Here is a 16,769-nt window from a genome sequence, read left to right as displayed (position 1 = left end):
TGATCATTGAACGAAAATACAGCATAACGCGTTGTAAGACTCTGCAAAACATCAACATCGCAAAATTCTCTTACAGGTACCTGTACCTACTTACATAGGCAATGAAGCACGTGATTGCTATAAATTGGAATGTAACTAATCCAATATTTGGCTAGTGACCAACTTGCGCAAATTTCTTAATTAATTAGGATTTGTATCCGATTAAAGCATTATCCTGTCTACCTATCAACTTTAGTTAATGACGGGTTCTTTTTATGTAGTTTATGTTATCTAGGGTATGTTATTATAACACATTCAGACTGTTTATGACATGGAATGGACAAGTGAACTTTAATAAAATCCACCCGATATAGAAGACGATAAAAATAAATTGGTACAAATACCTCCTGCCAATTAGGTACCTATCTAACAAAGCGCAGCACTAAAAATCTGAACCTTAAATAAAAATAAAGTGTAAAATCAAATTATTATTTACAGTCGTTCGCGACTTGGTAGATAACTAATACTTTGATAAAATATTTCGCACAGTCCCCGGCAGATCTTTTGAAATATGCACAATCTTAACGAGTAGGCGTGGACGGTCATAGACAAAACAATGAAGTGACTATAAAGTTACCTTGAAGCATTATGATTATGGCTCTGGTCCTTCGAGCCGGATAAAAAGTCGTCTGGGGCGGGTATAAAATAGGAAATACTATGGCTAATGTAACATAATAACGGAGTAGGAATCAGACAAACAACCAGCAGGGTCTGTAAATATCTGATGGTTTTTGCGCGATTGTATCATATTACTGTATAGACTGTTGGTCTGGGTACACGATCAAGTGGCCGTGCTCAGTTCAGATTACGGGGATTTATCACGTCGAGCCGGGGCGAGCCGCCGGCTGTCTAGTGATTTACGTTACATTGTTCATAGATCGACTGGCGTGACTCAGTCATTAAGAGCCGGCACTCCGCGGATATCTTATGGATAGTGGAAAACAAACTGTCGGTAAAGTAAATTAGGAAAGAACAGAGAGATAACAAATGGGGTTACTAAATGCGCGTACCTCTACCATCTTATAATACGTGTACCTACCTATCAGAGTCCAAATTGTAGACGGATTCCTAGCTAGTACTGTAATGTGTGCGAACTTATTTTCGATTGCAAAGTGATATAACGTCGATCTCACAACGAGTATGATAGTTCCCTAATAACATTAATTCCTAAAATTATTAACTCAAATCATTATAAATTAATAGACCATCTATCATAAATGAGTATTTCAGGCAATAAGAATTTGATGACTCTTAAGAGTCATCAAATTCAATACACTTAATTTGGACTTATGAATCAAACTAAACTTATTAACAAAAGTGATGCATAGTTTCACATAGTAACAGCTAGGTTTGCCGAGTTGTTGCACAGGTACCAATACATGCAGTCGTGTGCGTTACTTCCACATGATTCCATTGAGCGGAGGCGCGCGTGCGTAACGGCTGCAAGCTGCGCCCGCGCCCGGTTACTATCTCACATGCTTATTTGGAATCGTACTTTTTCCTTTTCTAACCCCTTTTCAGTAGCATTAGCGTCTTTTTATTGATTCAATTTCGTTTGAAAGCCGATTATAGTGCTTAATACATTTGGGTGCTTTGGAAAAGCTGTTTTAAATTACAAGCTTTTTAAGCTTTTGTTTCAAGTTTTTTACATTTTTAATCTGACGCCGTTTTTATCCTCACGTCCTTACCTATACTTATTGACTTTATTATATTGGAAAACTAGGCTTTCAATTCGAAAAAAATAAGTTACTACCTATCTACATCTAGTTCCGAGACACTGCTTGATAATCTACGTGACAGCACACACGTTGTGCTCATAACCCAGCCATACCTCCTTACGACATATAAAACGGCTGTCACTCAATAAAAAAGGCAAAAAATAATAATTGAAATGCAGTCGTATGCAAGTGTTTTCCATTGAGCGCGGTGCAGCGTAACGGTCGCGCGGCCGGTTTGGCGTGTCACTGCCGCTCGGATCACATCCTGCGATTACTATGCAATGTATCGATGACTCAGAACCTTTTGTCGGGGATTTGAGAGGGATTTTGGATGAGTTTTGGTTTTTCTGTGAGATAATGAGAGTTTTGTTTTGGATATAGAGTCAGTATTTCCGGCCTAAACGTGAAAAATGTTTGTAAAGAAAGATAAGTAAGTCTACGCAAAAACTATGGGCCATTTATTATTTCACATTTTATGCAAATATTTCGTTTGGTGCCATTTATGTGTTTATATTAGTTTTTTAGGAGTAAACTTAAATCAAAGGCTACAAAGACAAACTATCCCGTTGACCCATTCAAAAATAATTAAGTACGAAAGAAGGTATCATTAATTTAATAACTAGTGGCAGAATAACTAAAACGCTAACGCTAAATGCTATAATGTTGACTTTAATTTCAACCTTCATTGCAGATTATAGATAACATTAAAATAACTGGTAAATTTGTCAAATTACAGTATTGAGACTTAATTGATGTGATTTAGATCGCCCGAGGTACTCATAAACTGGACGGCAGTCACTTTGCACTCATAAAGTAAGAGGACGTCGTATTAACGTGATATGAAGATAAGTCGCTACAACTTCATCTTGCATATTTTAATAGGCCCTAGTTATGGACGTCGCAAATGTATGCTAAATTATTACGGCAATCGTTAAATTAGTTAGCAAGACATAATAAAGGCACTAATTACAGGTTCTTCTTTTACTTAATCTTTTAATTCTGTGAGAAATCTTTAAGAATGTTCTTTTAGATTAAAAGATGCGACATGTTTTTAATGCAGCTGAATGCTGTATCCAACATGAGAGATGTTATTACAGTAGGTAAGTACCAATGTATCCAGCAATTGCAATGAAAAATATCTACATCCTATCCCAGCAATGTTTTACTACTTCACGTAAGTAATCGTCAATTGCATCGTTAATTGCACACCGATTATTATAAAGAATACCTAAACGTAACAAATTGCAGTGTAATAACTAAATAGAGAGGAGTTACATCTTTTATGCAATTTTCCTGCTGCTACTGCAATTATTTACCTGGGGGGATCATGCGACTTGCACTGCAGAAATGTATGGTTGCATTGCATATCATGCATAAGAACTAAATAATTGATGGATAGAGGTAATCTTTCAGTTGCAACGTGTTCAGTTCTTTGTGTGTTCTTTCAGTTGACGTAATTTAACTAAAATAAAATATTCGTCGTATTTAGTGATTTTACAAAATAAACAAGTAACTACCTACCTAACATTAAATGCAGTGTATGTATGCCAAGCGTGGATATTTACGTTAATAATTTCCTTTGAAATATCAAAGCACTGTGGTCAATCAAAAATTACTAACGTGTTATTTGTGGGACAAGGTATTACCATAAACCATTTGATAGACGGGCAAAGTAATGCATGGTCTACGAGACTACTACGATTTATGGTCTCGTAGCAATTTATTTGCAAGTAAAACGCGTACAAAACCAAACATTTTAAGATCGGAAAACTTCTTCGGATCGTGTGAGTTAATTCGTTTATTTATACACTTTTGGTGCCGATGTACCTGATATAGCAGGCGTACGCTACATTACGCTCGTATTCTGCGATCCGATAGAGATGTACCATTCTAGGAACGAAGGCAATTTACTATCGATGGTGGGGGAGTGTCCAGCCATTACCAGACCGGGATAAACGTCCAGAAGAATTAATACGATCGACTGATGCACATAACGCATTCAATGGACTATTGTTTAAGTTAATGTTGCACTGTTAAAATATTGATTGGGTATTGTACACAAATCGTTTGCTACAAGGTAAAACGGCTTGTTGGGAATAAGTATAATGTTTTTAAGGCAATTAATCACTTCAACCTCAGCCGGCCGTGGAGAGCCAACCTTTATAAATCGAGGAATGTGATCACTGAATACATATTTTCTTATAATTTTCTAGTGGCTCTCATTGTTGTTCTTTTTAATATGCCTTCTTTGCATTCTCTGTGTGTGTTTTTTAAACTACAAAATACTTGGTTCCAATGTAGAGTTGACCAGGCTGGCGTAACGAATAAAGTAGTAAGAAAATGAAAAATATATTTAATTTATGTAGGCTATACCAACCAACACTAGGCCAGCTGTCAAAACAGTTTGATATGCCTCCTAATACAATTGTGTTTGCATATGCCGCGTGATTTAAGCGCGTCGTAAACTGCATTTTAGCTCGTGCGAGATAATCTGAGATGACGTGTCGGCTGTCGGCTTACGCTGAGTGGTCTTAAATAGGTCAGCAGCCGAATGCATTGTTGTTGCTGCCAATTCCCTCAAACCGAGGTTTGTGGGCAGTTGACTAGTGCTTATGCAATCCGTTGAAACGTGGGACTGTACAGACAGTCACTAAAACTATAATCACTGTGACAGTTTTGGATGTACTCGTAAGCTGTGTAAGTAGGTATGTGTGAGCTTTGAAACATTTGCAGGAGTCGATTTTTAGTATAAGGCCTCAGAATATATAGGAGTAACAGACTTCACGTTGTCGATATAATATCACCTACTTATTCGCACAAAACGTATTTAAACTTACTTTTAAGTCCTAACAGATGCTGCCTGATGACTCTGGAACTAACACCTGAGCTTATTTCAGAAAAAATTGCAACACACATGGACTAGAATGGGTGAGATTTTCCCCTATGATTTCTTTTCTGACCATAATCTCTGACAATATAAAAATATACGAACCCAATATGATCTTGATCCATCCATACACGTCGCGTGAACTCGAAAAATAAAGCTTACAAAAGCACACCGCTGCTTTTAGCGTAATCAGAGTAAAGGCGACTTATCTAAAGTATAGTTGAGATGGCAGATAGTCTGCATGATGCACCAGTCGGTCAACATTTTTATCGATAAGTGTCAATCAGGCAAGTTAGTGCGGTGCATACGGCATGTCGATAAAACTAACTAGCAAGTAAAGCATTTGGATAAATTACAGGAAAGTAATAAACTGGTTTTTAGTGCTGTAATAAACTGTAAGCTAGTTATTTCTAAATTAAACTGTATATGGAACAATCTTACAATTATTAAACTCGTAGCGTTTATTGTATGTAGGTAATTAATAAAGTAATTTGATATACGAGTAACGTTATGTTTTTATGATTATACTAGTACATAGTTCTTTATATAGATTGAATGTCGTGATTTCTCCGTTATGTGTGTTCTTATAAAATTCTAACAAGTAGCTCTATCCTGCGATTTTTAATTAGTACGGAAATTACCGCGATACCCTAAATAAATCTAATGCAACGCAAACATTTAAAAAAGTAATATTAACTATGTTACCATTGTTTCAGGCGTATTTTCAGTGGTAAATATATGTAATGGGAAAAGGACAATGTTCGTTCTCCATACATTGTTCGCCGTTAGATCAACAGTGCCGAAAATATACTTTCTAGGTTCTAAATGACACAAATCTTTATGTAAGAACCATTATTCCTGGCGGACCAATTCTATAAACTTATTGATAGCAATATTGTTATCATAACCTCTTACTTACTAGTATTGTATTATAATATTGTATGCACATCGATTTGGGACATGTTCTGAATTGTAGTTGTCGCAGCCAAATTGTATTATAATATTGGACGGGTTTTGGAAATAGCTCGGCGTTCCACTTTTATGATTTACTTACTTACATTTTGCACGTAAATAAATAACATGAATCCTATGTTTACTTTCCAATCTTGACATTTAACACGTGACTTACCAAACTAACTATCTCCATGGTTACCGTCTTAGTCTATGTATGACTAGGGATTGAACAACTTTTAATTGAATATTATTAACAATTCTCGATAATTTTTATCGATTGAAAAATATTCGGTATTTGAATCGAAAGGTATATTCAATTTTATCAATATCAAAATATTCAATTTTAATAATAAAATAAATATTATTTGCTACCACCTATGAAATGTTCTGAAAATTGCCTGGAGCGCTCCCCCAATCCTGGGTTTTCCCTTTCCAAGCTGAGAGGAAATCATTTTGGTTCTATCGATACATTATAAAGGTACTTAATATTTGAAATGTATTACCAATTATTGTTATAAGCATTTTGAGCGAATAAAACTTTACAGATATATTCGGATTTTGAAACTGTTACAGATATATTAAAGATGATCCCATATTGTTGTCATTGTCAATATCAGTATTATGATCACAATTCTTTTTATTTTATTCATGACCTTTTAGACCAGTTGGACACATTAGATAGCTTCTTGTAGTATCGTGCAATATATTTTTAACTTTTAATTAAAATCTAGTCATACTGTAGCAATTTGGACGATTTATTTTATTTACAAGATCGGTATCTTATTGTCTATGATGACCGCAGTCAACATCACTATTACGTGGATTCCTAACAATGAAGTACGGCATTGCCTTGTGCCGATTTTACATAGATTTTATCGACACAAATTATGGAACTTCATAGGATATGGAGCAGGCCACGCCCTAAAATGTCCGGATGTCGTCATAGTATTATGGAATACATACAAAAGACTTTTATTATTTCATTTTCTAATCCTCAAGTGTCCATTACAATCTAATTAATATTTATGTATTCAAAAAGTAAGAGATTAATTTTGATACTTTACTGCTGTGCCCAGGAATCTAAGGCCGTTTCTGACAATGTCCTTTCAGTTGCCGATCGAATGATTTTTAAGCCAAAGAGTACATCCAAAGTCACATTTTTCTGCATAGGTGTGTCAAAAAAGTATGCATACAATTTTCGCTGCTCATTAAACTAGTTGCCACAGAACGTTTTCTTAATGACGCTAGCGGGGCCTTGTGAAGTATTCCGTGGCCGATAAGCGCTGTAACGAGCCCGTAAGTTTGATGGGCGCTAAACAAGCGTCACTTGTGAGAAACGTGCTTTATGTTCCACTAGCATCGACCGGTACCGGTAACGCATTAGAGATAACATTAACCTTGGGTTGCACTGGTTGCACTTTAACTCTAACAACGTCAAAAGACTTTCAAACTCCATACAAAAACTGAAAAAGACCGGTCGTAGTTATTTAAAATTAAGGTGGTGCAAATGAGGTTGAGTATCATGGTTTAACACGTCTTAGCCTAGGCACAGACCACAGACTTTTATAGTGACTGAAAAACTTTTTTGGCCAGATTTTGTAACCTTGTTAGACTTTTTCAGCGGTTTTCAGCACTATTCTTATAGCCTGACCAGGAACATAAAAACCCTGGCATAGAGGCGCTTCAATTGCATTTGATAGTGCAACACTGAGTACAGTCGTACCTGTGTTAAATTAATAGGCTAACTTTATGTATCAGGATTCAGGATTACGGGCTAATTTGATATTTTCATGAATTAACAAAAAAATATTATTATAGGTAACCTGGTTTAAATAAATTAAATGAAAACATCAATCGAGCTAGTAGGATTTATTTTATTATTCATCAATAATCAAATTCAGAACTTCAATATTCAACTGCAATGTCTGCTCATGAACGCTACAAACTCGGTACTTCTTTCCCAATTCCATAAAATTCAACACTTAGAAAGTGACAAAAAACTTTAAAATAGGTAGTTGAAACAAACCACAGCTAATTTTCATAGTGGACTGTACTATACGATAAACATGTCAGTCAATTTGACACCCTTGTCGGAAAAATTATTCAATGAAAATATTGTCCGAACCCTTATTATTTCTCTTCGACAAATACTTGAACACATTGTGAACCACTTTTATTTCACGACTATAAAAAGATTTTAGCAATTTAATTCACAAAATCAATTGCGCACATTTAAAATAAAGTTTGTTTACACTTTGACAGCAATAGACTGACATGCAAGGTGACATGTCAATGAAGTTTTCAGTTACTGTTGCCATTAAAAGAAATTAGTACCATTAGTTTTCCGCAACATGGCGAGGGTTTTTATGTTCCTGGTCAGGCTATAATGTAGGTTAATGTCTGTCTGGTGACAAAGTAATAAACTCTATCGACCTCTCAATTAGATGTTAAGAAGGGGCCAATGATAAAGTCTTAGGTAATATTTTATCACGTCGCACTTTGTTCTGTAATTAGTATGCTTAGTTAATTAAGTAGGTATTGCTTAGTTAATTGAGTGTGTGATAAATGGAAGTGCCCTTAAGTGGTGAACTTTATAATTGCATGTTTGTGTCACACAATTTGCATATTATCTTGTACGAGTAAGTAAAAGAGCGTTTAGAAAAGGCCTACCTACCATCAAACAAAAGCTCCCCCAAAATACCTATTAACTATAGCTAGTACCACTAGATCAAAATTAATTAAATAAATAAATAAATATCCTTGAACATTTTTAAACTGCGCCTCTAGTCCCAAACTAAGCAAAGCTTGTACTAAGGGTACTAGACAACGGATATAAACATACTTAAATACTTTTTTTTGTAAATACATACATATTATACATAGTAACACCCAGACCCGTCACAGAAATTAAAATTAGCTTCACTTCAAATAATTATTGAAAGAAAAAGTGACGTGTTTGCGGTGTTAAATCCAAATGGAATTTAACCTTCGTACTTATTTCCAGTACCGTAATGGTAATATTGTTTATGTCGGAGCGTGTAGCCAGTGTTGCCACCCTAGAGTGATAGATGATTGCTAGTTGCTATGCGGGTACTTGATGAATCTTGCGATCACTGAGGCTAATGCATCTTTAATGATGACTAAGAAAAACTAATGACCTGGTGGTTTGCGTCGGTATAACGCAAGTTGCTGGTTCGAATCCCGCCGTGTGTTTTAACTCTATATTGATGTATACTGTTTCGTTTACTTTAGGTCTATTTACAGCTATTAAAAGATGAAAAAGATGCTCAAGTAGGTACATTAAACGTAGCAGGTACGAGTAATTATTATGAAAAGACTGAAGATGTCTTTTTCTACTTATATTGCCATTTTAGTCAATACGAGTAATGTTAGTGTGATAAAAACGTTATAAAATAATGAACTTCTTATTTATACAATAATTAAAATTACGTTTATTTTTACCGATCAACTCTTGAAGAATAGAGCATTCAGAAATTGATAATTTTTAAATAAAACAAAAAACTATCAAGTCGCTCGGTAAAAAAATGAAATAATTTACTAACCATAGTTAGAATGCCTTTTTCATATGACAATAACGAGTTCTAAAACGTAAGACCGCGGCAAATTCACTTGAAGTGACGAGTCGTAGAGTTGCAAGAAAACTTTTTTGCAAGCCATCCGATGATAGAGCGGTCGTTATCTAGTTATAATGTCAAGATCTCAAACGAAAGTAATAAATAAGTCTGCCTGTCAGTCTACCGCTTTAATAGATGCTCTGACTGACTAGATAGACTGAAAGATGATTATTTATTACGTTTATAAAGTGCTTTCGAACGAGTTATGGTACGATTCACTTCCGACACTGATGGAAAGAGTTTATGAAGAAAATATACATGTAACGTCTATTTATCGATAAAATGTGTGAAGTCTAAGCTTGACTATGTCAGGAGATATCATTATAATTCCAATTAAGATTTGGAGTTTAGAGCCTTTTCATTATTTTAAACGTCTTTTTGCAGAACTAGATCTATCTAGGCCTGGGAGAATACCTATTACTCCATCCCTCACTGCAACTCATTTGTAGTACCAGTCTACCAGTACCATAGCTTGCAAACCAAGTTAAAGAATGTTCTGTGTTGGTGGAATTAATTTCTAGCTAGAAGAAGGGAGACCTCATGTGGTGCTATTTGCACAGTCTTACTGGTTAGGGTTACCTTGATAAAACCCAGTAGTTATCATAGTAGGCCCAGGGTACGCTGGTAACTGGTCGGCCTCCTGCAGCCGACAGAGCGAAGAGTAGGCCTTTCTCGTCGGTTTAGTGGACTTGCTATACTGTTGTTGGTAGTTCTTACCTTGGCAAAGTCCCGGATAATTCATCGCCACGTACTTGATTCAACTGTATTTCGTGGACCACTTTACTTTGGTTCTAGGTCATTTTATCGAAGACTCGAAGGTACCAAACCCCAAAAGTAAGTGATATGATCTTACGGTCTTCTTACGAAATTAGTGTACATCCGTGACTCACAAGTATCAGCAGTTCTTACCTTGGCAAGGTCCCGGATAGTCCAGCGCCAGGTGCTTGGTCCGCCGCCTACAAGCCCGTCTCCGGAGCCGGCAGAGCGAAGAGTAGGTCTTCCCATCGGTGCCGCAGACGGAGCCGACGCGGCGGCACGCTGCTGCGCACACGCATCGCGCGCGCCCGTCGCGGACCACGCACCGTCTGCCCGCGCCGCAGGAAACGCCGGCGCACGACTCTGGTTGAATAAAATATTCATTAGGAAATCATGAATATTAATTAGTCATCAAAAAGATTTAGCTTTATAGACGCTTCTAACGATATGTGGTTTAGTACTTTAAAATCAAATTAGCATTCCGGATCCAAAATTGGGCACCTTCAAGAAAATTTACACCTATGTGTGTACCTTCAATTGAATGATAATCGTACAACGCTCTCTGCCCTAATTAATTTTGAAACAATGACTTACTCGCACCTATCAATTTACGTCAACAATATCAATCGAGTGGTTAATTCATCTGTCAATATAGTTAACTCACTAACTAATGATAAAAACATAATTTTCCAACTTCTTAAATTACCAGTCAGACATCTTAGGACCAAGCTTAAGCTAAGTATTACATTGCTCTACAATTTGGGCTGTTGAGTTCTGAATTAACTCAAAACCCTATAAAACTTTCCTTAATATTTGGTCCACTCACCAGCGCAAACAGTACAAGGCACGCCTCCCGACAGCGCCTTGTAGAATAATGTCTCGCCGCTATCCAAATCTCTAGGGCTCCACGCGGCCGGTGCACGCACAGCTACGCTACCGATTCCAAACTCTACAAATCTTTCTGTAACATTTCGCCCACTCACCAGCGCAAGCAGTACAAGGCACGCCTCCCGACAGCGCCTTGTAAAAGAATATCTCGCCGCTATCAGGGTCTCTAGGTCTCCACGCGGTCGGTGCACGCGCAGTGACGCTACCGATTCCAAACTCTACAAATCTTTCTGTAACATTTAGCCCACTCACCAGCGCAAGCAGTACAAGGCACGCCTCCCGACAGCGCCTTGTAAAAGAATATCTCGCCGCTATCAGGGTCTCTAGGTCTCCACGCGGTCGGTGCACGCGCAGTGACGCTACCGATTCCAAACTACAAAACTGTTTTGTAACATTATCCACTCACCAGCGCAAGCAGTACAAGGCACGCCTCCCGACAGCGCCTTGTAGAAGAATATCTCGCCGCTATCCAGGTCCCTAGGGCTCCACGCGGCCGGTGCGCGCGCGCCGCCCGCGCAACACTCAGCTCGGCCCACGCGCAGCGCCGCTACAGAACTACACCGCCCGCCGCGGTCCATTCCCGTCCAGCAAATCCCGGCTAGACACAAAAACAATAGAATGAAATATGGACGTTTTTCGGCTAAAGAGGATGGTTCAATAGGTGAATTAAAGCTTGACGCAGGAGCACATAGAAACCTCTTTCTATGTTCTGTGCGCAGGAGTATAAAAGTTAAGACCATTCACGTCATTTTCAGGCAGATTAACTTATGTAGGTAATTAGTGTAATGAATTTTTGAATCGATAATGTCGGAAAATCGTAAACGAATTTTCCGTGTCCCAATAATCGATTGGATTGGATAAATATTACTGCAATAATGTAGAGATCCGTTCATCTACTTCAACTTGCAAGTCCATAGGCGCGGACTAAAGGTTTATTAATAAAATACCAGAAAGAACTGATAATTCCGTCATGCTTGATCGTTTTTGTATAAAATCGTACGTAAGCTGCGAGTGTACAGGTGTACACGTGTTTGATATTTTAAAGAAACCGGATTCGTTATCTTCACGGAATTTGACGTAGCGTTGTATCAAAATAGTAATAGTAAAAGAATAAGACTAGGCCGCGAGATTTGCGAATTTAAAATCCACTTTGATTCAACTAAGTATTACTAATGCTAGAATTTAGCACCTATAAATGTAATCGTAAAGATGCTCTGTTTATACAGTGAATACGTAATTTAGTACGCGGAGTTTTTTACTAGTCGATGTACTGTAGAAAAACAAGATATGGCGCGGCGGGCCTTCTTACCAGGAACATAAAATCGCCTCCAGACTAAACAAGTGAGCCTTGCGTGGGAGTCCAACTACAAAACCATTTTGGGCTGTGTGTTGAATATTTTGAGCATGACTGATAAACATGGTTGGAACACGGACTGATTTAGATAAATTCAGGTACGTTTTAAGAGAGAGACTTTCAGGGCACGGTCCTAAGTAAATGGCAAAAGGGCTTTAAGAGCTCAGTTCGGATTTAGACTCTGGGTTCAAACCCCAACACGTGCAACGTTTATTTCACAATACCTGGCAAAGTGATAAAATATCTAATATGCAAAGGTGAATTCAACATATTTTAAATATTTTCCGTATTGAGCGATATTTTTGCAATTAAATAAATATGCCTTTTCCATGGCTCAACATTTCAAAACTTTCGTCCTAAAACTCTGTCTGCAAAAATGAGTTCGCGACTCGAACTTTAAAAAATCTAACTGTGTACCATCAAAATCAAATTCAGGCATTTAAATTCTAGCAGTTAGACGTCTGATCTCGCGATTGTTCATAAAACAATCGATTAAAAAAGTTCGCGATGCGCGTGAGTCACCGCCGGTGCTAGACGCCGCGCAGACGGCAGACGGGGCCGCGGAGCGTGGCCTAACATGGGCATGAATGCAGCGGCCTGCCAATGACGTGTATGGATCGAATGACCTTTTTAAAAGGACATTTGCACTTATTCCAACAAATTATATCCGACTTTCTTTGAGTAATTCGTTTTTAAGCGACGTGAAGCGTACGATGCCAGGAGAGTTATTATTAGTAAGTATAAGAAGGAAAGTGCCTTGTTTGGATAATAAATAATTTAAATTGTGGCCGATTGTGGAATTGTTGGCTACATGAGGCTACAATGTATCCATTAAGTACCTATAATTTAAATCTTGTAAATGCATTGTTATGACGTACATTTATTTCGGCATACATATTATCTTTTGTAAAAATTTGGGTTTTCCTTGTCTATGTAGGTAGGTTACCTAGAATGTTTGCGTCTTCAAAATGAAGACATACAATTTACATAATACTTATTTTTTAACTTCGGTAATAATTCGGAGACACTGAACAATTTCGAAAAATGTTCGTTTTATCTTTTTCACCGAAAACTATTTTGGACGTTTTCAACAATTCATCAAACTGCACTTTGATAATCTTACTTTTATTATAAGAAGAAATTTCAATGATTGTAGATTCCAATTTCTAAATTCAAGACCTGTCGGAACTTTACATTTTTATCCATTATTTCCTGTACTTATAGCCTCACACAACAGAATATCAATTAAAGTTTCGGAAACTTTATTTTTCAGAACTTACTGTCTCGATTTAATATTTTATAGTTAGTTACATAAGTCATATCTTCATTATTCAGTAACCTGTGCCTTATACAGAATTATCTACAAATTTAAAGTTGCGCAATAAGGTTCTAGGTCCGTAACCTTTTGCGGATTTGGAAATCTCTTAAAATATTTTCTAAGCCATTTCCGATCGCGCGTTGACTACACATTACTATGCACGGAATTTTTGTCCGTTATTCAAATCGCCTCATGCTTAGTATTTATAGGCTCTGGTCAGTCACATTGTCATTTATAATACTAGGCCTCAGTTGCTTTGTCAAAAATAACGGGATTTTGTGCGAATGCCAAATACCACCTGCGGACTCGGTGGTATTGCTCGTATTCTTCTCACCGTGACCTATGAAACAACTCGTGATTGGAGCATACTATGACCTTTGTCTTGTCTATGATGACTTGTGTCTTTGTAACGCAAAAAAGAACCTAAAAAATCTAAAATACCGACCGCGTAGAGGCGAATGAACGTAGAAACATGCTGATTTGATGTTAGGTATCACATCAACTTTATGTAAAGTAGAACTAATTGAATTTTTACTGTCTCTTACGTGTGCCTTCGACTGCAAGTAGGTACTACTTACTAATTATATAATATATTTTAACAAAGTAGAGCTACTTGATATTTGCATTAAAATAGGTAGACACTTAAAGTTTCTGGCTATTTCAATAGATTTTCTAATCATGCTGTGTCTGTAGAAGTTGACGCGGATGACAATGCTTTTATTAGATCCGCGAATTTGTACTGAAATATTATTTTTAATTAAAATTAAAGATAACACATATCATCAGCACAACTAACCAGGATCATATTTTTAAAGCAACGGTGTTCAATTATGCCTTTCTGTCAGCAACTCAATTTATTAGTCCATCTGTTACTTCAGTTCACAACGACAACTATAGCAGCTCTATCCACTTTTCAGATAACATTTTATGTAAATAATTTGCCCCATTGTTTGGCTATTAGCGTACGAATTCTAAAGCAGCGGACGCAAACATGGAGCAAGTCAAGTGCGGCCAAACTCGCAAATAGATTCGTTGAGGACCACAATGTAGAAATTCCCAGTAATGTATCTCTCTTCTTAATGGTTTTTCAGTAGTTTTTAGCGAATCGAATGGAAAATAGTTTTTCCTTTTTTTAAAAACTCATGTTCCTGTAGATTCTTTTATAACGTTTTGTTATTTTATATTTAGCTCTGCCCAAAAATCCTAAAGCATTAGTAGCGGTTAGAGTAAAGGAAAAGGTTTGCCAAATGTCTTCAGTCTTTCAGTTCTCTATATGTGAAACTTTACTGTTACTATTATAAAATTGTATCATGAAATCGCCTTAATAATAACCTATCATATAGTCTTCTCTATTGGAAGAAGTCATTGGTCATCAGCCAGCAACCTTTACTTTACAATCTGAAACATTTTCAGGAACCTTCCCCAATGCAAATAGTGCGTCAAGCGCATATTACTACTGAAACGTAATTTAACTATGGCACCATCATAATAGCACAGCTAGTTTCAATACCAGCACATGAATGACACAAGAATAGACGGCTAAATAAAGCTCGCCTAATTTTACGCACTGCTTGTTTTAATTCGCAAAAACAAACGCCTTTGATTATGTCAAAATAACAACAAGTGATCGAGTGAACAAATCGCTCTTGGCAAAGAAAGAGGCGGGAATTAAAACCACATGGTATGGCGGAATAATAAACAGGTGATGCGTCAACTTAAACAGGATATACCTTTTTGGATACGCGTTTTTAGAACCAGGATACAGTTCATTCTTCTAGTTTAGTTGTTAGTGTTTCTTAAACGTTTTTAAGAAGTCACTTAAAATAACTGATTCTCTGAAACAAAATTTCAGAGAATTTCAGTGATTTAATTTTAATAACTAGATTTAGCTTTGATTTTAGATACAATATTTTATTTTATTTTATTTATTTATCTTACACACATATGTATTTAAATTCATAACTTAATTTTAAAAATCTAACGCCCCAGTGACGTTTGACTTACAAAAGTTATCAATCTCAAAAATCTCCTATTATATTTATTTTGTAACTTCATAATAATTCATTGTTTGGATTTATTATACCACGGATAATATTAGCAAAATCACACTGTATAACATTTCAGTAATACAAAACTTATTTTAAAGAGCATCATTACGTTTTATTCCCAGAACGACTTCCTTGCATCATTCCCTTTCTCATTAACTTTTAGGTGAACGGTCTTAAAATAAGGTTGTCTAAAACTGTCGTAGTGCATTTCGTAACAGGCACCGACATTGTTTTTGATGTAATGAACTCTGGCAGAACATCAAAAATTGTCGCATGTCTCTGTCAATTTGAAATGCCCTAACCGTATCTCCTGTGACAAGGTGTGACTGGCAGAGCTGCAAATAATTTTAGTACCGAAATAATTGCGTGCAGTGGTTTTTAATGCATGTAGCTTTTTATATAGGGTGTGCGTACAAGAGAATGGCGCAGTCCTTGAAACAAATCTGTAAAATGAGATGCTGATTAATTCACATGGTAACACAAATCAAAAAGCGTTAGCCCAGACTTTCAAACTTTACGAAATGAAACCAACTTATTTCAAAATTGTTATAACAGCCCCAAAAGTATTAAGCACACACCAAAAAACGAATTGTAGTGAACATTGTTTTAATGTATACAGTTCGGAGTGAGTGATAACTTTCTGGAATCCAAGGTCGGAAACATGGTAATAAATTCTAAAACTTTGTCTGCGAATCTAAATATTAATAAAGTAGTGACTAGACAGCGAATTGTGATAAAATATGCAAAATATGATTCTGCCCCAGTCACCTGCTTGTGTCCTTCGGCGTCCCAGAAACGTAAAGTAGGTCGGCGGGACAGCCAGACAATCAACATTTCAAATTAGGCCCTAACTTCGCTCTGGATTGCGAGTGCCTTCGGTGTGCAATGCAAAACTAACTTTTTATACATAGTTTTTAACTTGAACGGGGGCTGTTGTGAGTCAAACGAGAATAATATGTAAATACCCGACACCAATCTGTAGAATTTTGTAGCAGCAGCTGCCACCTTAATTATAGTTTTCAGTGATTTTTCAATTACCTAACACCTACGTAATTAGAGGATGATCAGGAAGAGCCTATATGAAACAGGCTTTTCCCGACAGGCTTCATGACATTTCAAAATTTCCGGTAATAATATGATTATGTAATAAAAAATTGTATGACTCTTATTGC

General features: G+C 36.7%; 1 protein-coding gene across 1 annotated transcript in view; it reads right to left on the bottom strand.

The window, feature by feature from the left end:
- Positions 1–16,769, bottom strand: part of LOC135080233 (follistatin-A-like) — a 40,462-nt gene that overhangs the window by 3,389 nt on the left and 20,304 nt on the right. The window contains exons 3-4 of the mRNA XM_063974915.1: positions 11,284–11,475; positions 10,143–10,352 (exon numbers count right to left, since the gene is read on the bottom strand). Of these exons, the coding sequence (XP_063830985.1) occupies positions 10,143–10,352; positions 11,284–11,475 (402 nt within the window). The remainder of the gene's footprint in view (positions 1–10,142; positions 10,353–11,283; positions 11,476–16,769) is intronic.

This window comes from Ostrinia nubilalis, chromosome 17 (assembly GCF_963855985.1).
Source record: "Ostrinia nubilalis chromosome 17, ilOstNubi1.1, whole genome shotgun sequence".
NCBI lineage: Eukaryota > Metazoa > Arthropoda > Insecta > Lepidoptera > Crambidae > Ostrinia > Ostrinia nubilalis.
The sequence above is the reverse complement of the archived record's forward strand: the minus strand, read 5'-3'. Positions and strand labels throughout refer to the sequence as shown.